The 21469-nt window shown below is 47.7% G+C and overlaps 1 protein-coding gene and 1 non-coding gene across 10 annotated transcripts; both read right to left on the bottom strand.

Moving 5' to 3' along the window:
• Nucleotides 1–141: 141 nt before the first annotated feature.
• On the bottom strand, nucleotides 142–20986 carry CHD4 (chromodomain helicase DNA binding protein 4). Of its 9 annotated transcripts, none has more exons than XM_071433173.1 (40): nucleotides 20912–20986; nucleotides 19891–20056; nucleotides 17814–17941; nucleotides 17439–17630; nucleotides 16957–17075; nucleotides 16310–16551; nucleotides 16100–16227; nucleotides 15836–15971; nucleotides 15214–15395; nucleotides 14852–15091; nucleotides 13917–14120; nucleotides 13630–13835; nucleotides 13266–13397; nucleotides 12867–12963; nucleotides 12287–12478; nucleotides 12001–12201; nucleotides 10919–11056; nucleotides 8853–8974; nucleotides 8569–8742; nucleotides 8128–8269; nucleotides 7551–7682; nucleotides 7321–7438; nucleotides 6984–7108; nucleotides 6460–6697; nucleotides 6117–6289; nucleotides 5781–5961; nucleotides 5594–5704; nucleotides 5339–5427; nucleotides 5120–5253; nucleotides 4491–4635; nucleotides 4132–4297; nucleotides 3660–3769; nucleotides 3299–3434; nucleotides 3073–3150; nucleotides 2820–2957; nucleotides 2617–2725; nucleotides 2163–2295; nucleotides 1100–1295; nucleotides 807–998; nucleotides 142–708 (listed from the first exon to the last, which is right to left on the bottom strand). In XM_071433173.1, exons 2-40 carry the CDS (start codon nucleotides 19985–19987, stop codon nucleotides 647–649), a joined length of 5838 nt encoding a protein of 1945 aa, XP_071289274.1. In that variant the 5' UTR covers nucleotides 19988–20056; nucleotides 20912–20986; the 3' UTR covers nucleotides 142–646. The 9 variants fall into 9 exon arrangements, with proteins under 9 accessions (XP_071289274.1, XP_071289282.1, XP_071289275.1 ...); XM_071433181.1 differs by having other exon boundaries at nucleotides 823–998; XM_071433174.1 differs by having other exon boundaries at nucleotides 3299–3431.
• On the bottom strand, nucleotides 3967–4105 carry LOC139593366 (small Cajal body-specific RNA 11). Its single transcript, XR_011680275.1, has one exon. It is a non-coding gene; the product is annotated as a small Cajal body-specific RNA 11 (non-coding RNA).
• Nucleotides 20987–21469: the final 483 nt, after the last annotated feature.

The following is a 21469-nucleotide window of genomic DNA, read 5'->3' as shown; positions in this document are numbered from 1 at the left end:
ACACTGCCATCTACTGCCCTTCTCAGAGGTGTAGGATACCCGAAAAGCTGCTCTGATACAGCAAAAACACGACTAATTCTTCTTTCAATGCTGAGACCACATACTTACCCTAGTACACTCATGAGACTACAGACAACAAAATAAAATACAAGGAAACTTTATTTTTCAGTTTTATCAACGTTTTGCTCTGTTTTTTGTTGGTTTTTCATTGTTGTTTGCTTTTGTCTTCAAGCTGCTTATTAGTTGACAAGTCCGGTCAGTTTTTGTATTAAAAAGGATTTTGATGGAGGTAGCTTTGTCTCTGTCCTGGCTTTTGCTTGGTCTTGCCTGCACACTTGTCTCAGTAAACAAACTCAAAATAAAATTAAGAACGAAAACTGGAATTCCAGGCGGAGGCAACGAGCAATGCAGCCAGGTTCTCCATGTAACAGACATGGCGCTGGGGCCTCCAGTCACTATGTACAGAGTCCATCATACATCCATCCCCCTCTCTCCTAAACACACTCCTTGCTCCAACGGGCTGGCTGCAGAGGAAGGAGTTTCTTCTCCTTCCAGAGACCTGAGCAGCAGCTTCCATGGAGGGAAACAGCACCCAGTCAGGAATGTCAGGCAGAGGGGTAGAGTGTGAAGGGGTGGGCTAGGGGAGTCACTTCAGCTTGGCCGAAAGGTCAACAGCACTGGGCCAGGAACTCACTGCTGCTGGGCCACCTGCAGGGCGAGAGATGAGGAGCTGAGACTCCCGGTCTGGTCACGGGAGCCCGGCCCGGCCCTCGGAGGGCCCCTCCCCCCGTGGCTCCCGTACTGACCAGAGCGGGTACGTACTTGTTGGGGCGGGGGCGGCGGCGGGGGCTCGCTGCTGCGGTTGGCCAGGCGGCTGAGGATGTTGCGCTCCGACATCTGGAGGCGCACCGCCACAGGGGGGATGCGGGCAATCGTGGCGGGCAGACGGGTCACATCGGCCTTCATGTCACTCAAAAGCTCCTCCAGCTGCTTCAGAACTACAAGAGAAAGGGACATCTGTTCGGACGGGAAAGGGACACCCCAGAGGGGACAGCACTGCTGAACACCTATCCCGCCCCTGTTTAACACACCGCATTACCTTTGTGCAGCACGGCATTGGCTGGTTTATTCCCAGCCATTGATTCCTTGGATAGGTGCTGGTGGCTCTCAGCCAGGCATTCCACCTCTGCAAAACGTGTGTTCAGAGCCATGGAGGGGTGAGATGGGTCTTCGGACATGTTCAGGTAGGCAGCTCGCCGCAACTGCTCCTCAATCACCAGCGCTTGCTCCAGGAGCTGCAAGGTGGGGCAGCAATGAGTCTTTCAGCAGCTGCCTCAGAGGGAGCCTTGTCTGTGCCCCCAGTCTCTCCTGATCCAATTCCCCACCAGCTTGTAAGGGGAGATTGTGTAGCTGAATCTCTTTTCACCAGCCGGTTTTACTGAGTAGCCCAAAACAGTAAGAGCTTAATGAAGCAAAGTCAGATACACATATTGGGTTTAATAGTCTACTACAACTCCTCTAGTATCTTCATTCCTTCTCTGATTCTTTTTACCCATTCTTTATGAGGCAAATAGGATGGAGATTACTCCTTGAACCCAAGGGAAAAGTATTCCATCCTATTTATAGAGAGAGTCTAGAATCTTGTAAGCATTTGGAGAAATCAGCTGGAATCCTGTCAGTGCAGAACTTATAATTCAGTCTATAGTTAATCGACGTTTTGCCCCAAGACTGAGACCTACATGGCTTTTACCTGATTGTAAATCACTCCCACAACTAAGCTATGTTCACTCCTATAGAGGATCAAGTAGAGACTGAAGGCAGCCCTTTCAGCAACCAGAGTTCTGTTCAGGTACATGGAGTGGGTTGTAGCAGACTGAGCAGAAGCTGTGATGAAAACAGCCACTTGAACCTTAAGCCTCTTGCTTAGTTGTTCAATAAACATTTGGATAGAGAGCACTGAACCAAGCTGCCCGATACCACTTCCAGAAAAAAGAGAGCTCCTATCACGGAGCAACTGCATGATCCTGAGATATACTGCTTTTTTATTACCCCTAAAACAAAAGGCATTGCATACATCTTTCACTTTCTTGGTGGAAACTCAGAAGTGCAAGAACCTGTTCTTAGAGATCCAGGCAGTTATCACACTAAAGAGAAATCCTTACCTTAAATCTCCTTGCCAAAAACTTATTCTTTATTTCCAGGAAGTTACCCCTGTTCATCTCACCCTTGAAGGGTTCATTGAGGATGGCGTAACGTGGATCATTCTGAATATCCTGCCAACGGGCATAGCCATGACTGAGATGGGATGAGCTCAGGCAAACAAAGGCAGTGAAAACAAGGGAATACACAGCCCAGGCAGTACTGTTCTCCAGAGGGAGTGGGGAAAGGGGGTACAGAGAGGGGACAAACAGGAGCCAAGGAAGGGGAATGAGAACTATGTCCCGCTAAGTCTTAACTATGCTGCAAGAAGAAGCTCCCCCTCCCATCATCACTTTCACTCTTGTGAAGATAAAGCACTCTCTCACTTAACCTATGCCAGTCAGATCCAGAACGGTCGCTTTCCCCGTGACAAGTTATGTACAAGGTGGGAGAATGTGTCTGTCATGGCAAGGATACTTGATAATCCCAGCTAGGAGCCAGTAGTCATGACGCCGATGCCAGATCTCATAGGTCTTCTTGGTGACAGTGGCAGCCCGCTCCTCATTCTGCCAGAGGGAGTGTAGTTCTGCAAAGGCAAGAGACACCAGAACAGGTGGAAGTTATTTCACAAACATAAGCAGGAGCTTATAAATGAGTTCAAGTAGATAAAGATCACATACCAGTGAAACCACCATCTGCTATGTTGAACATGAAGCGCTGCTTTACTGCCTTCTTGTGCCTTTCATCTACTGACTCTTTCAGCATCTCTCCATTCTGCAGCATCACCACATCTCTCTTATCATCATCCTTTTTCTCATCTGTACACACAGGAAATTTTTAAAACAAACATGGCAGGTACTGCAACAAGTTGGACCCACAATGAATCCTTGCAGAAGAAGGGTTAAGGAAGAGAAGGGAGTCATCATGCCTCACCTTTCTCATCCAGAGTGATTATAGGAGGGTCAGGAGGATTTTCAGTAGCTGCTCTGTCTTCCACTTTCTCCACATCAGCTTCAGGAAAGAAGGGGAACATGAGATGCACAGGAACATAGCAAGTCCACAGTTTTATTCTTCAACCAATTAAACCCAATACTATACTGCAACTTCCCAGTTGATTTTTACATTCCAGCCTATTTCTTCAGGATTAAGTGCTTTGTACCTTTGCTTTCTACTTCCATTGGTTCATCTGGTCTTTCCTTCACTTCCGTTTCCTCTCCTTTTTTTTCATCTGCTTCTGTGGAGTTCACTGGGGATTTTGCTTCCTGGGGTGGTGTCTCCACAGGCTGAGCACACTGCTGAGAACAGTGATCAGTGAGACACAAAGTATAGCAGTGCATGACAACAGAACACAGTCACAGTCATTTGAAAAGCAGACACACACAAAACTGTGAGGCCAGTTCTGAGGACCAGAGAGTTATCTTAAAGCATCACTCTAAAAACTCATCTCTGCCTCAGCTAAAACGAAGAGGCGGCAGTAGTAGAGAAATAAACAATTACAAGGCAAAAAAGCCAAAACTCACCTCCATAGGGGCCTCTGTTTCAGTAGCAGAGGCACTGAGCTCCTTCTCTGGTTCAGAAGGCTCTCCTTGCTCCTTAGCACTAGCTCCTTCTTCTACTTTTACTCCATCTTCTGTGTATTCCCCATGCCAGAGCAGCACAGGAGACAAAAGAGAAGCAAATCAGTAAGGCCTTCCCTGCTACCAAGACCACTTCTTAGCTCCCAGAGATCAGGCCCATCAAAATGGAACTAACATGACCCCTCCTTCCTTTTCCTGCCCACTACAAATGCTGGGCTTCTCACTGATGCCAGCTCATCCCAGGAAAGCCAGTGTCCTCTCTTGCCTTTAAGGGCTTGCACATGTCTTTGGCAGCCCTCCTAACATGAGAGTAAGTTGATCTGCGTCCTGCCCCAGACCCCAGCACCACAGGTCTGGTGAGGGGAACAGCCAGGCTAAGGTCAGGACGCAGGGCTGTACAAGAGGGAGCCCTCACCAGGTGGAGGAACAGGGGCTGGTGTGTTCGGCTGTGTATCCCCTGGTGTCGAAGGAGTTGGAGTTTTGGGAGAGGGTGAGCTGGGCTGTGACAGTTTCTTGTTCTCCTCTATCTCTGCCAGTTCTGGCATACTCCAGCGGCCATTCACATGCTCAAATTCCTGCACCTGCACAAGAGGGAAAGAAAGACATATCACTGGAGGAGTCATATAAAATTCATCCTTACACCTGTATGGGCAGAGCACTAAGCACACAACAAAAGTAGCGGTGAAAGAAGAGGTAACTCTCCAGCTCAAGACCCCAGTGACTACAGTTGTATGTAAGGCCAGCAAAGGCCACACTGCTCTGCCAGGCACTCACCTTTTTGCGTATAAGTGACATGACCCCAATGCGAGTAAGGACGTGCTGCCGAGAAAGACCTTCCCGTGGGACCCCATCTGCAAAGGTCTCGGCACCATCAGCTCCAGGTTCACATAAATGGCGCATGAACAGCGAGACGTAGGCCCTGCAGAGATTGAGAGAGAAGCAATTAGTTCATAAATTGCATTATCTGGAGACATGCATTGTCAGACTCCTGCCAGCACAAAAGGAAAATTACCCCGAGACTCTTAACTCATAGTAAGAGGTTCTGGGCCTCCAGGCTTCTTCAAGGGAGAATTTCCTAACAGAATCACTAAGTACATAGAGGACACACAGCTTACTCAAGAATCTTGAGCCAGAAACAATCATAAACCCACACAAGACTCTGTGAGAGTATTCCCTACATGCTTGTAGAGCCATGCTACTCCTATAAAAGCATTTACTTTTGGTGACTGAAGAGTCAGATCCAAGTAAGAGTTATCAACAATCCCAGCTTATACTTCTTTCTCCCACAAAGAATCAACCAATACGTTAAGGAAATGTAGTCTCCAAGAAAAGGCCCAATTCTCATTCTTCCCAGACAGGTCTAGCTCCTGTCAGTCTTCCATTCCTGCCTACTGCAAACTCACTTGAACTCTTTCTCTGACTTGCCACGGAGGTCCCGAACAAGCCACTGAGTGGTGAAGGCATCCTGAGGTGGCATTCCATAGCGCATGATAGCATTGAGGAAGGCTTTCCGCTGGCGAGCGTTGAAACCCAGCACCTGGAATGAAGGAGCAGACAGATGGATATGGCAAGAGGAATACAGGAGCAGCTGGGATGCAAATGCCTTCCCTGGTACAACTTACCTCGATGTTCCCTCCCACACGGGCCAGTAAGGGAGGCAGAGGCTTATCCTTGTCGTTTCTCAGGCCCTTGCGGCTAGGCCGACGAGCTGCTGAAGAGAGAAATGCAGCTAAGTAAAGAGACAATGCACAGCACCGTTGTTGTGTGAGTACTGCCCCAGCAGGAGAGCACCACAAAATGTGTAAATCACCCAAATCAAGTCCCAGCTGTTCCCACACTCAAAGCAGCCCAGGAACTCTGTCTCCAGTAGAACTTACCTTCAGATCTCTCATCAAAGTCCTCGTCTCCTTCTTCAGAAGCAACTGAATAGTCTGACTGATTATCTGACTGGTCATCCTGCCAGTCTGAAAGAAAAACAGCACGTGAGCCTGAGACGCTACTCCGTTACTTCCCAGCAACATATACTTACACCCGTTTTTCCCTCAGGCTCCTGTGGATTTGTACCTCTATCCTCCTGCGAGCCATCGTTGTAGTTCACTTGCTTGCGAATACGTTTGCCCTTGCCCAGATTCCTGGCCAGATCCTCCTGCTGTTGCTCATAATGGTGACGGAGCAGTTTCTCCCAGTAATCAGGATCTACTGATTCCTCCTGCTTGATAATTTCCCGTTCAACCTCCTCTTCCTCCTGCCAGAGAGGTAACCAACTTAGGGCCCTATGCTCCAAGTCCTAGCCTGTCATACCAGATATATGCCTGCCTGCTTAGCCTTAAATGCTTCAGAGCTCAATTAACTTAATTGATCCTCCATCACTTAGGAGAATGTATTAGGCCTCATACTCACCCCCATCTCCTCCTCACGAACCACATACTGGGCCACCTTGAAGGAGCTGAGATATTCATTCATGCCCTGAAGTTCTGTATCTTCCGTTTCATCCTGGTTCCGATCCAACAGACGCTCAATTGCTTTGTCATCATAGTGGATGACACTACTGTCCTCACCTTCTTTGTTATCCCCTGAAGGAAGAGTACAGGCACCGTTGCTGTATGGATCTCAATGGACTATGAAAGGGAATGCCACTCTAGACCCTCTCTGTGGAGCTATAATCAGCACTGTGTCTACAGTCTCTCACTAAATAAGGGGTCAGATCTCTCCACCCCCTTCACTTCTACTCCCAGGCACTCACCCCCCTCAGTTGCTTCATCCTTGAAGAGTTCTTCAGTGCCAAATTTGAGAATGTCATCAAGCTCCTGCTTGGACATGGAGCCTGTCTTGGAGCCCAATCCTGGTCTCACTACCAGGTGAGTTAGCATCATTTTCTTCTTGGCCACCTGAGTGATACGCTCCTCCACTGAGGCCCTCGTCACAAAGCGGTATATCATCACTTTCTTGTTCTGTCCAATTCTGTGTGCGCGGCTGAAGGCCTAGAAAAGAGACGTGCTCAGAACAGTCTAGAGATGCACAAGCAGCAGGTCTGACATACCCCACCTACCTCCACAAGCCTCCCACCTGCCCTCACGTTCGCTCTTGGCTTTAGTGAAGGCTGTGCCCTAGAAGATTCCTCCACTGTTTCACTTCCCATCTCTACCCATCCTCACTGCTCTAATTTCACATATTTTAGAGGGGAAGTCTCACACTACTTCACTCTGATGACTTAGTGTCTCCTCTTCCTCAGACTACTCCATAATGAGTGATCCCATTCAGACTCACCTGGATATCATTGTGGGGGTTCCAGTCTGAATCGTAGATAATCACAGTATCTGCTGTGGCCAAGTTAATACCAAGACCCCCAGCTCGAGTTGAAAGCAGAAAGCAGAACTGCTGAGCTCCAGGAGCTTAGATTAAAAAAAAAAGAGAATACAAGTAATCAAGAGAATGTGCAGTACTCAAAGAAGAATTTTTAATTGACCCACATCACCTGACAGGGAATTGCTACTAATTTAAGATTCCAGAAAGCAATAGAAGACTTGGGGCACAACAATCCCATGAGTATTAAGCACATACAAGGCAAGCTTTCATTTTACAGAAAAAGTAGGTGACTGTATACCATTGAAGCGATCAATAGCCTCCTGACGCATGTTCCCTGTGATTCCTCCATCAATCCGCTCGTATTTGTACCCTTCGTGTTCCAAAAAATCTTCTAGAAGGTCCAACATTTTAGTCATCTGCATATTGGAAAAGCACCACCACAGAAGAGTGAGGGCCAAGTGGATACCAGATCAAGAGACTTCTTTCTCAGAAAAAGTATTCCAGGCCTAAAGGTTTTTTTCCATATACCTGAGAGAATATGAGCACCCTGTGACCTCCCTCCTTCAGGTTCTTTAACATCTTCTGGAGCAGCAACAGCTTTCCAGAGGCTCGAATAAGTGCACTACCATCATACATGCCATTTGGCATTTTTGGAGCTTCCTAAAAAGAAAAAGAGAAAGAGGGAATAAGGTGCAAAGCACACAAACAGCCTGAAGGGATGTAACTTTGCCTTAGTCCCCAGCTGATGCTGGCTCCACTGACCTTGGCACAACCACTGCCTGTACAAAACATCAGTGCTACCCTGTCCCTGTTCTCTTGCCATTTGACTCCTACATACTCTTCTCTTTTCTTACTTAGTCCCTATTCTTACAGTCTTCACAACCGCACATGAATCAAAAGATAGCTCCTACCTATCACATAAACCTGCTAGAAAAGAAATAGCCTTCCAGCATGCTGGGTCTAAATAAAGACAGGATGAAAAAAACCACATAAAAGCAAAAGGAGAGAAATGAGAACCCCTCCATGCCTCACCTAGGGAGCTAACTGGCTTCCTGATAACAGCCAGCAGGGAATTTGCTTATACAGAATAAGTGACTGGACATACCATAGCAGCCACAGGAAAGAGGTAGGGGTGGTTACAGCACTTCTTCAGATCCATAACAACATTGAGCAATGAGACTTGGTTACCACCACCCCGTGCATTCAGTGCCTCAAAGTTTCTTGTCAAAATGTATTTATAGTATTTCCTGAAAACAAAAAAGAAAATAAAACAACTCAGCCAGTTGTCATGAGAATGACTAACCTACTCTTCTCTTGCTAAACTCTGCACAGCTTCTGGCATTACTACCGAGGCTCTGCCAGTGGCACTCACTATCTCTTTATCCCTTACACCAGAGCTCAGGATTAGTCCTTCCTGCTCTAGTGGCAGCCACTATGCAGAAAACCCTGAAGAGTAAGGATAAGGCCGCTTCAGCATCCTCTTTTAAACTGCAGAGCAGAGAAACAGCAGCTCAACAGCAAGGGCTCTCTTCACCCCCACACTCACTTCTGCATGGGACTCAGCTCCACTCTGACAATGAGTTCAGTCTTAGATGGCATATTCTTGAAAACATCAGCCTTGAGACGCCTCAGCATATGCGGGCCCAGCATGTCGTGCAGCTTCTTGATCTGATCTTCCTTGGCAATATCCGCAAACTCTTCTAGGAAGCCCTCCAAGTTACTGCAGGGAAACAGACACTCAGCAAACGGCACAAAGGAAAAAGAGCAAAAGAGCAAGCGAGGGGAAAGGAGTGACAAGACAGGCAGGCTGACTGGCACAGCAAGACATACTGGAATCTCTCGGGTGTCAGGAAGTTCAGCAGGTGGAACAGTTCCTCCAGGTTGTTCTGCAGGGGAGTTCCCGTAAGCAGCAGCTTGTGCTGGAGGGAGTAACCATTCAGCACACGGAAGAACTGGAAAGGAGAGAGCAGGGAAGAAAGTGGGAAAATAAACCAAAACCCACACACAAATACACCAAAAGGCTTATTAAGTCATAGACTTACAAAAAAAAAAATCTAGAAAGTTGACACCAATCTAGGGTTCAATTTAGATCACATCAGCTGTTTGGACAAGACTTCCAAGTAGTTCACATTCCAGCCAGGGTTACTAGACTGATCTTATTTGGATCATTGTTCTGCATAGCTAAACCATGACTGCAGCAAATCTTCTGAGCCATCAGGTGCAAGTAGGTTTTCCTTTGCTCTTACAAGTCACAATCTCTTTCAGACCACAAATCCTTTCTAGACTGCTGTACTATGTATTTTTTCTTGCTAAATTAGCGTTCCACATTCCTACAACTACTCTGCCTTGAGAATTCTAGAAATAACTAAGTCACTCTTCCTATTCATATCACTCCTGGCAGTGCTCCAGAGCCCTGAACAAGCAGAGGAGAAAAAGAGCTAAGGGCTTGCCAATGTGTTCTAAAGGTAATTTGCACTGGCTTTCACAAAAATGAAGTAATTCCAGACAGATGTAGTGAGCACTTAAAAGTACTGCACTGAAAAGCACAAGTGTACCATGTTCACCTGCACAAATTGACAGTAAAGCAGTAATTTATCAGTTTGGCCATTTCTTTGCTTATGCACTTAGCATGACACAAGGTCAAACTTAATGAAAGCAGCTGTACTAAATGGTAAACAAAAAACAAATCACTTGTGTTTTGGTTATTGCACCAGAAGAGTACTTCTAGTGGCCTCCACAGGGATTTATCTTTCTATGTAGTTATAGTTAAAATATTTTTATTTTGGAATCAAATGTGGAAGTTACTAATTATATCTGCAAAACTTTAGGAGATGACCCAAATTTGTCAAGAAGCACCTGACCTAATCTATCTTGCAGCCAAACACCTATAAGCTGTTTTATAGGACAGGAAACTGCTGTAGAAAAAGATTTAATGGTTCTGCATAGTGTCATAGTGTGACCTTGAGCCTTTACATCCTCTTTCAATTAATGAATATTAATAGTAAGCATTCATTCCTACTTCCAGTGGTTTCAATGCTAAGCACAGAATGGCATCCAGTCTTAGTGCCTACAACAAAACAAGATCTAGAAACTGAACTGCATGCACAGCTGTGATGTCTCAGGAAGATACCTCATGCCAAGATCCAAAACACTAAAGCCATTCAAACAAAACAAACAAAAAAAAGAAATCAAGCAGCAATTTTCTCTTACAGTCTCCAGGAACCTCTAAACCCAGCTTTCCAATAATAATTGGTTTTGGCATACTGAGCACTGGAATCCAGCTGAAGACAGGCAAATCAATACCAGAATTAAGGCACAAGGCCCACCTAGGGAGGGGCTGGATTAAGAAAGTACAGTCAAGTCTACTCAATTCAAACAAGCTTAGTTAAGGTGCAGGCTCATATTAAAGCAGCTATATGGCTTTCAGCACCTACCCAGGCATTTTTAAACACCTCTGCCCACCTTCAGTTTCTGCAACACCTAATTAGTCCTGCTACAAAGCCAGATAAACACAGAGAGCAAGCCTACTCTGGAAGCAGGGTAATTCTGCTCATGGAGCATGTTTTATGCTCAGCATGGTAAACCTGTACAGAATAGAGGTGGTGCAGGTGTACGATGCTTTCAGAGAAATCATTTTGTATATGAAAGCAACAACCACATCCAGGTTTTTCTGTTTTTCAGTCTAGACCAATTGCCCATTCACCTGGAAAGAAAGCTGTTTTAACCAGTGATCTGTATAAGTAAAGCTGTTGCCAATGATGATTGATCTCCAAATCCAGGCTGTTGATTTTTCTTTTTATTAACACATCAAATTTACTACTGAACAAATGACTAAGAGCTGTCTCTCTCCCCTGCAACATATGCCATGCCCATGAGCCACCTATGCTTCTCTGTACCTTAGACTGGTTGTTCTTCAGTCTGTGAGCTTCATCCACAATGAGACAGGCCCAGTCAATAGAGCCTAGTATGGCCATATCAATTGTAATCAATTCATAGGAAGTGAGAAGCACATGGAACTTGACAGCAGCCTCCTTCTGCAAAGGAAAAAAATGAACATGTAATGGGATAGAGGATGCAGTGCTCCTCCATAAAGTCATCCTGATAAGCCGTGGTCAACAGCACATAAACTTTCATACTCACAGTCTCCTGTCACAAGACTCAAAATGCTGCCCAAACCATTTTAGCCTTTTAATTCCCTATTGCTCTCAACACATGTAAGTCTCCTTAACCCCCTCAGTACTTGCTATTTTTGGACAGATGCCAAATACTCTAACAAAGATGTTTAAGAAGTAAGTAGTGAGTAAAGGCATGTTAGAGAATTGAGATTTGGAGAAGAGTGGCTCACCAGAAAGCTAAGACTTGTAAAGATAAATAGTGTACCATGAAACTTTAAATTACTATTAATACTTAAGGCTGTTCCATTTCAAAGGAAGGAAATGAGTCTATCTGCCTCTGCCACTGAAAATGCTTTAGCTGCCATCTTGGTTTTACCAGGAAGACTTCAGTTCTACAAGAAGTAGCCACCTAGGTCAGAGTCTTCCTGTCTGGGCACAAAATGCAATTTCTCACATGTCTGGGTACAGCCTGTCAGCCAATTCCTCAGGATGAAAAGGTTCATACTTGTTTTGTGTATTTGTGTTTTACACAGAGTGGCAATTCTGACATCATCTTAGATCTGTAGAACTAAAGAAGCACAACTTCACAGGTTAAGTAGGGAAGACAGAGGGACTTGCCTAGGATCAGTATTACCGTAGTCAACTGTCTTTCTCCAGTACTAAACCAGTTCAGACTAGTGGGAGTATTTAAACAGTCTATAGCAAGAGTCTGAATGTCCACTTGTCATCGATTTGGAGTTATTTCCCCTTGGAAACTATAAGCATAATCAGCTCTCAGGGACAGCAGAGTATCTGAATCTCAGCTGCTCAAAGTCAGTTGAATGCATCTCAATTCAGGCTTGTATTAAAGCAGAGTTCTGTACCTTCATTCTGGATGCTTTTTTGCCTCCACGTATGGCATTATCCTCAAAAGTGAACTCATTCTCACGAATGATGGCCCGGCTGTCCTTGTCCCCAACGTAGGTCACTACATACATATCTGGGGCCCACATCTCAAATTCTCGTTCCCAGTTGATGATTGTGGACAGTGGTGCACTCACCAAGAAGGGACCCTTGGAGTGGCCCTACAAATAGTCAGTAAGAGCATTAGATGACTGCAATCGCTAATACAGGCAGACTGTCCCTGGGCAGTGACCTCCCAGCTCTCACCTCTTTGTATAAGGAATACAGGAACACTGCTGTCTGCACAGTCTTTCCCAGACCCATCTCATCAGCCAAGATTGTATCTGTGCCCTGGGCCCAAGAGAAGCGCAGCCAATTCAGCCCTTCCAGCTGGTAGGGATGCAAGGTCCCCCCTGTTACATCGAGGTACTCCGGTTGCCGGTCATATTTCACTGTTGGCTACAGTGGAAAGAAGGAAGAGTTGGAATCCTTTCACTCACTCAGATAATTAACAGGAGTCCTTTTTCTTAGCCACCCTTATATTCACTAGTACAAATGAGGCTCCACAGATGACAACCATCAAAGCCAATTTCCAAATGGCCAAAGGCATCCAACAAGAAGCCTTTTTTTTTTTTTTTTGGTAAAACCCTTTCACCAAGAGCTAGGGAGTCTGACCCAACGGACACAGTGGACCTTGGTCTGAAGGCTCCCTAATGCCACTTATTCTTTGGGCTATGAGGGAGCCCCAAACCATATGCTGGTCACTCTTCAGTTTCCTATTTTTCTGCAGGCACCTCAAAATAAGCAGCTCTATCAGATGGCTCCAAAGCAAAAAGAAGTAACTCACATCTACTGTGGGAGTCTCCGGGGGTCTTTCCAGTTTCCGCATCTTCACTTTCTTTAACTTCTTACCAGGCCTGCCCTCTTCACCTCGCATCAGCTCCCTATGCAGACACAGTCCCAAGGACACATAAGTTTAATGGTTTTTTATTAACAGATGGAGCAAAAATTATTGCAGAGGACAGGAGGGCAATCACCCAACTCAAAAAGGCTCAAGAGAACAGGGCTGGAACCTTCATGGTAGAGAGGAAGAAGATCCCTGCCCAAAGGCATAAGGAGTCACCAACAAGGAGATGCTTCTTGCCCATTTTCATCTATTAATCCAGCCAGTGATAGAGGCTGACATACTGAAGTATTTTGTCTTGAGGGAAGGGAAAGGAAAACAACCTCTAGATACTTCTCCTACCTGTGATTCCAGTAGGCTTGCTTGTAGAGGTCATAATCTTGAATATCCACATCTTCACTTTCCCAGGATGCCTGGTCATAGGGTAGGTCTCTCCATTTAATCAAATAGTGGACATTCCCCTTCTTATCGACACTGCAGAAGAAACCAGTAAGTCTCAAGCACAGTGAGATGGCAGTATTCCCCCAATCCATTCAAATGGAAAGGAAGCACTCTTAATGAAGCAGGAGAAACAGAACAACAACGTCTGTCATACCAACAAAGAACTCCCACTGTTTCTCCCAGTCATACTGCAGTTTAGCTCATTCCCTCTCCCTTAGCCCTGCTTAAGGTCTTTGTTGAAAATCCTCTTTGTTACACCCCCTACCTATGATTAAGGATCCTGTGGATCATCATCCACTCTGGCTTGATCCCATATCGATAGAAACGCTCTTCCATCTCAGCGTATTTGGGGTCCTTGTTTTTTCTCTTTCGGCTTTTCTCTTCTTCCCCTCCAAAGTCTCCTGAGGGCGGCTCATCCATATCATTTTTGCGTTGGTAGTTACGAAACATGACCTGGCAGTGCAACTCCAGCTGCAGTCAAGACACAAGCAGTCACTAGGTGTTTCAGCCTCAATTGCCCACCCTTACACCATGGTAGGTTCCTCCACTCACCTGCAACTCTGACACCCAGGAGCAGTGCCAGTAGGACATGCCCTGCCATTTGACAAAGAACTGCCTTTCAGGCCGACCCTCCAGAGGCTTTGGTGGTGGAGCATTAGGGTCTGCATCAGGTGGACGTGGTGGTGCAGGGCCCACTGGGGGCTGACCCCATTTCCAGATCAAGATCTTCTGCACCTTTCCTTTCAAAGCTGGGCACTGGGAAGTTAAAGAGAGCTTGATGCATCACACTGTATGTGCTTCTAATATGGAAGCACTGAAGAGCAGAAACAGTCACTTTTATGGTTTCACTACACAGATAGAATTTGCTAGGCTTGACGAGCCCAGTAGTCTGTCCAACTACAACTTCACTGAAAGTCCATGCAAAAAAAATTCTGCTGTAGAACTAAGGGCCCAACATATGCAGGGTTTTTTTTGTTCATCACCTTCTGTAAGCAATTAGCATCATGTATACTACCTATTTCAAGAAATTTCTGGAGAAGCATAGTATTTCTCCTAACCATGTACTAAGAAAGGTCTCAGCATTACAAACTTACAACAGTGCAAAACCAGTTTGTCTCAGCATCAGTTTAAATTACTTAAAGCACTGAATTTGCTTGCACTTGATCTTCTCCCTCTACACACATAGAGGAGCCCAAAAAAGTGATCCATAGCATGCTGGACCAAAAACTGCCCAACTACCCTGCATGTGGACAAATCTCTTGAGACCCAAAGGCTGTAGCCTGGTTCTTCCCACTGTCTGGAGAAAGCAATCAAGCAATCAAAGCACAATACAGCTACAAAAAGTCAGGCCTTTAAGCTTTATGATAAAAGTGTGTGAGGAGACAGTCTTCAAAAGACCATGTATTTCCACAGAAACATGATGATCCAAAGGGATTAGATCAATCACCTCTTGTAGCAATAGGACAATGGTACTAGCAGAAACTCACAGTGCAGCGAGGACACAGCCATTCTCCATTGGGAATCTCAGGCAGCGGGGGATTCAGACAGTGAATGTGATAGGATGAAGGACAGGCATCACAGCACAGCAGCTCTCCTCCATCCTTGCAGACTCTACAGAACTCCATATGGTGGTCATCCTCTTCCTCAGCATCCCCCACTACATCCTCCAGGATTTCCTCACCTTCAGAGTTATCCTCCTTTGCTTCCCACTGAATGCCCTCTTTTTCCTATGGGAGAGGGAAATGAGAACAACAAAGTGATTATTTCATTACCACAGAAACAACCCCAAGCCACTTGACATCCCCCTCATACATGATCTCCTGCACCATTTGGGGAATCCAATACTCACACAGTGTGGGCAGCTCCACTTGCCCTCTGGAGCTTTCTCCATGTCCGGGTCCAGGCAAACCATGTGGTAGGCACGAGGGCAGGTATCACACAATATAATTTCTCCTCCCTGCTGGCACACCTCACAGTAGTCCTGGTGATCAGTCTCATAGCCATCCACAGCCACTGTGGAGTCATCTTCACCTGCAGAGGGTGATGAGGAGTTACCACAATATAAGCCACAGGTACAGGTTTCCTACAGCCAGGGAGAGTTTTCTCCCAAAAGCCTACACAGCCATCTAGAGACCCAGAATACAAAACTCTTACTCCATATAAGTAAACAGAGCAAGAAGGAAGACCTGGAAACAGGAGCAAAACAAGTCCCTTTGTGCCCCCTTTCACCCACGAAATAAAAGGTACAGTTAAGGCCAGGAAAACTCAGTACTGCATCTGTTTCCCTAACAAAGAACTCCTGGAAGAACTTCTGAAAACCTTTTCCTTATTCAAAATAATATCAGGTTCTTCCTTCACAATCAATTCTCCCTCAAGTACACTGTTAAACATCAGAACTCCACAGATATATCCCCCTAATCTTCCTACACACTTAGTTGTGCTTGTCTCCAACCAGTGGCAAGTATCCTTACCTTTCTTTTTCTTCTTCCCAGCCTTGAGTTTTTTGCGACTGCGGCTACTACGGCTTGTAGATCCGTCTGACACAGAGTAGCTGTTGATGCTGGCATCATCAAAGTCTGACTCCACATCCAGATCATCATCTTCACTCTGAGGCAGGTAAGAGAAAAGCTTTTTTACTCAGGCACACATGCTGGGGAGCAGCAGTCAGACACACCCCCAGGATCACTATCACATCATGACCTCCTCCTCAAGGTCAAGAAAGGAGCATCACTTACTGATGATCTTTTACGCTTGGAACCAAATCCTCCCAGTTTGATTTTCAGTGGTGCCACCTTCTTTGTTTTAGGTTTCTTGATATCAGGAATACGAGGACTGGCCTTTGGCTTCCGCCGGGCATTGGGTCCTGGGAACACAGGAGTCAGAATGAGAAGGGCTATGGCCTTGACACCAGTCACATTTTATCCTCCTGCAGGCTCTCATCTCACCTTTGCCCTCCTTTGTCTTGGCTTTCCTGAGAGGAACATCTACGGGGGGCTGCGGCAGGACAGCATCCACGTTAGTTACCATACTCTCGACTACTGCAACAGCTGCAGCTGCAGCAGCTGCCACAGATGCACCTGAACTTCCCTTGAAGGGGTTGTTGGTGCTAAACTCCCTCCATTTGGCTCCCAGGACCATCATCATCTTCGACACTGCTATTTTAGGGTTCTTGGCTGCAATAAGTGGCCTGTGCACAGTTGAGGAATGAAGGAAAGGTTACTGAACCACCCTGAAATGCAGATTATTCCTCCCCACTGCCACCCCCATCAGCACCTTTATCTCAACTACATTCCTTTCTAATCTCTTATCTCAACAGCCAATGAATCTCCCCACTCTCATCCTTCACTATGTGAAAGATAGAAATGTTTGGGTGCAAAAAAATGGAATTTAGCATAGTAGGGAAGAAAGGGGACTTGCACCATCCTGATGACTGAAAGCAAAAAAGCTAGCAATCAATTATTATACTGTTGCTTCAGTTTTCACTCTAGGTACTACACTAGTGGGCACTGAGGCTCCAAAATCAAGGGATCTAGTTTTTGTCCCATCTATTTTTTTGTTCCCAAGTCTTTTTAAGTATAGGCTTGCAGCTCACCTGACAAACTGGCTGAAAGCTTTGTAGTTGGTGAGTGTGCGGTAATCCTCCTCTGTGAAGATGTGATCAATATCCTCCATGCCCCAGTCTTCCAGGAGCTGAGCAGAGGACTTTGGCTCCTATGAAAAGAGAAGCATGGCAACTCTGAGCAGAGCTTCCACGCATCTTCCACATTCCACAGACGACCCAGGGAATTTTTTTCTCCCCACATCCATTTATCACTACCATAGGACACAGCTGCAATAGCAGATCAGTGGAAATGGGAAAAGTATTTGGATTCAATATAAATTCCATGTGTGCTTGAAGTAGTAAAGAGGGAAGAATGCAAGGTGGGAAAAAGGTGAAGTCAAGAGGGTCTAGTGGAAGAAGAGACTACACAGTCCCAACTCCCTGTACAATCACTAAGGGAGAGCATAGTGATCCCCCAAATCAGATACTACATGGGGAATGAGAAGCAAGCAGGCAGCAGGGTAACTTGTTACCTTTGAGTCATCATCTTCTTCCTCCTCTTCCTCCTCCTCCTTGCGCTTGGCTTTGTTTTTCTTTTCCTTCTTGGGTCCTAATTTCTTCTTTTTCTTCTTCCCAGGGGTATAATCACTGCCCTCACTGTCAGAGCGCAGAACCTCTTCTTCTTCCTCCACAAACTCATTCCCCTCACCAGAGCTGTCCCCCAGCTGGGGAGGGAGGGAGAGATCAGGCATGAGAAAATACTCTGGATAAACACTAAACACTGTTATCTCCCCAAGCTCCACAAGATCCATTCAAAAGATTGCTGCTATCAGCCAACAACAACAATAAGCACCCTCACCTTCTACATCTATATTTTAGAGTGTGACCTTAGGCATCCTTTTTCTTACCTCCTTCTTCTGACGCTTGCTGAGCTTGGGAACTTTGGGTTCCTTCAGTTTCTTGGGCTTCTTCTTCTTCTTGATTTTGGGAGTGTCAGCCTCTGACAGAAGCTCTTCTTCTGGCTCTTCTTCAGGTTCTGGATGTGAAGAGGTGACATGTCTCATTCAACCCCCTTCTGCGCAGTGCAGTATAGCCCCCCTTCACAGAGATCAACTTGTCTGCTTCTTGCTACGTACTTACAAGCAGAGGTGGTTACAACTCTTACTGTTCACAACAGATACTCAAAAACTGTATCCTAAGGTACCACCAACATGGTTTATCCTCCTCCCAACACCACCTATTTCCACAATCTTGCTTCTCCAAGCAGAACTGCAGTCAGAACTTGGGGACAAGAAGTTTGCCATAATCCAACAAGAAGAGGAAAGAGCATAAAACAGATGGCCACATCTAAAAGGGGCAAAACTGAATTCATTTGAGAACCTGAGTAGGATACTGTTTCAGTCCATGGATCTCCAGGAAAAAAAAAAACATCTAGCCTTTTCAGCAGTACAGAACATCTTACAGCTGCATGCAAAATACAGGCCAGTAAGCCACTACTTTTCCTCCTCCATAGGAAAGTTGTTACTCAGCAACTCTATTCTGATCCAGATTAGACAGCCAGCAAGCTGCCTGCCGGGCCAGAACACACGCCAGCTCCCCAGCACTAGTGCACACTTCCATCTATGTGCCCCCATTCCCGGCTGCCCTTGGCCCGAGGGGGCAGAGGCAGCCAGACGGCCCTTCCTTCTCTTTGTGGCAGGCTGCAGGAGCAGCGCGGCCACCCGCCCTCCCTGCCGCCCCGCCCACTGCACACAGCCGGAGTCACTCCTTCTCCCTCCAAGGGAAAATGGCCTCCTGACCACCCGAGCTGGGCAGGATGGAGGAAGCCACAGGTCAGAGGAGCTACTGCAGCCGTGGTTGAAACAGCACAGATAGACGTCTCAGAACCTGGAGTGCCATGCCTGGCCCCAGCCATATTCCCAGCCAATGGACGTCTCTTGGCTCCCATGGTGCTGCAACACCAGGTCCTTCAAGGATCATGCATCTTCTCCACCAAGTTCTGATTTAGAGCCTCTAATGACCCACCCTTTCCAAGGTATCACCTAAACCTCTCAATTTTGCAGTGATTTTACCAGGTTTTTTGCAAACAGATTTTCATTACTGATAGTCCCATACTGCCCAAGATCTCAGAGGTGCCAGAAAACTCCAGAGACGAGGCTTAAGAAAAAAATGCCAAACAAACAAAAATCCAGAACTCCACAACACCATCTTCCCTCCTCCAGTTACATTTCTCATATATGACACAACACTCCAGCATGAGTTAGTAGGAAATCCCATACTTGTGCTACAACTGACTACATACATCACTCCTTTTTCACAAGGAAGTGAAGAATCCAGATGCATGTCCACAGAGCAGGTCATCAACAGCAGCAGCAACAAAAAAAAGGCAAACCAGAAGAAATCCCAGGGCTCTAACGTAAGCCTCAATTTGACAATGAGGATGCAAATACAAGGGAAAAAGCAAGATGTAAGGACTAAAGAAAAGCAAAGGTGAGCAAGCAGCACAGAGTAAGAATCCTCAATAATTGGGTGTGGTGATGAAGGAAAGTGGGTCACGCAACAGCCCAGGGCAGTTTTTTCTGGACGTCAGCCGGCCTTAGCTCCCAGATGAAAGCAAGCCAGGCAACCTGCCCTTTCACATACTACTTCCTCTTCCCCCTCCCCATTCATGAAAACTGAAATTCACAAGCATTTCGGTACCCTGTCAGAATTGGACGCTCTGCCTCCACCCTCTACACCTCCTCCAAGCACAGGCCCTGACAACCTGCAATGGCTTGGAACAAAGTCAGCTCCACCTGACACAAAGCCTCGAGCCTCTCACTTCAAAGTAACCCTGGGACTCGGATATCAAAAGCATACCTGTGACTTGTAGCAAAAAAAAAACCAAAACCAAAAACATTCCCCAACACATCATGCACTTCACATACTCAGCTTAAGACCAACATTATCCCCACTCCACATGCATGCCCTGCAGGCTCCCCATACCTGGATGCTGGGGGATAGCGTTGTTCAACAGGATCTCCATCTCATCATCATCACTGCCCCCTGAGCATGGTGATGGAGATCCAATGCCCGAAGCCATGTCCTCCACACTGGGGGAGGCCTGGGCTTACACAGGTTATCTGTCGTCTTCTTGCCAGTCTGGCCAGTACTTCATTGAAAAGAAAAACAGAAAGTTACAGCAAACCTGAACTCCGTTCTCCCAAGCAATAGTGCTACTAAGAGGATCTGTGAGAAAGCTTAGACAGCAACTTTACTGGCTTTGGAGCCTATGGATAATAGAACCACTGGCAGGCAGCAAGGATCACTTTAGAGTTGTGATAAAGCAGGCTTTGGAGACACTAGATATTAAACTGAGTCAGCAACTCATCGCTGGCGAGGAAGCCAAAACAGCTGTCCTAAAGGAAAACTCTCCCGTCCTCTGCAGCCAGGCGCCCTCGGTTATTTCTGCCTTGTGCCGGGAGAAGGCACAGGGGCAAGCAAGGCAGCCGGGCTTCCAAGGGAGCCCCGGGGCCAGCGGGGCGGCTGTCAGCGCGGCGCCCTGGCCAGCAGCCCCAGCCCGCCCCGGGCTGGCACTGCAGCGCTGGCCCAGCCCCTGCCCGGCCGCCGGCCGCACACAAAAGGCCGGGCGGGCTCGGCGGCCCCGCTCCGCCGCCCCCGCCCGGAGCGGGGCTGCGCGGCGCAGGGCGGGGGCGGGGGGCACCGTCTCCCGGGCGGGGGCGCGGGGCGGGGCCGGGGAAGTCCGGCGGGCGTGCGGCGAGGGGCCGCCGTTCCCCGGGGGCCGGCGCAGGCCTGGGCTGCGGGCACCGGCGAGGCGGTTGCGGGGCGGGGGAGGAGGGGCCAGACCTGTCCTGCGGCCGCCCGGGCAGAGGGACGGCGCGTCCCCGCAGGAGCTGCGGCCGGAGCCGACGGGGCGTCCGGCGGAGAGACGCCTCTGCTGGCCTGGGCGCCCCAGGAGACGGCAGATGATGGCCTTGCCCGCCCTCGTTCCCTCCCGGCTCCTCACCCGGCTCCGGACCCCGGCTCCTCTCTCGCCGCTGCCGCCGCTGAAGGGAAAATGGCTCCGGCCGCGGCACCGCCTCTTAAAGGGGAAAAAAACCCGGCTAGGCCCCGCCCCCTCCCGCCTACATCCCATAATATGCCCCAGGACCCCGGCAACAGGCCCCGCCCCCGTCTCCCCGCCAAACACACACCCCCTTCCCCCCCCCCACCGACATCCCATAATACTCACCCTCCCCTCAGAACTTCCCACTCACTGCCCGGCCCGGCATCCCATAATAATAAGCACCCCTCCCGCCGGTAACATCCCATAATACTACCCCCCCCCCCCGCCTCCGTCCGCACCTTCACCCCGAGAAACATCCCATAATACTCCCCCACGCTCGCACCCCTTCGCTCCGGCATCCCATAATACTGACCCCCACCAAGAAACATCCCATAATACTGCCCCCCCGCCCCGCGCGGAACCCCGCGCGCCGGGGCAGGGCGACCCCCCGCGCCTCCCGGGGCTGCCATCCCATAATAGGCACGTCCCCCTCCCGCGGGGAGAGCGCGGTGGGGGGGG

This window comes from Agelaius tricolor, unplaced genomic scaffold (genome assembly GCF_023055355.1).
Source record: "Agelaius tricolor isolate 1412-34295 unplaced genomic scaffold, bAgeTri1.0.p SCAF_9, whole genome shotgun sequence".
NCBI lineage: Eukaryota > Metazoa > Chordata > Aves > Passeriformes > Icteridae > Agelaius > Agelaius tricolor.
Note: the sequence above shows the minus strand (reverse complement) of the source record. Positions and strands in the feature narration are given on the sequence as shown.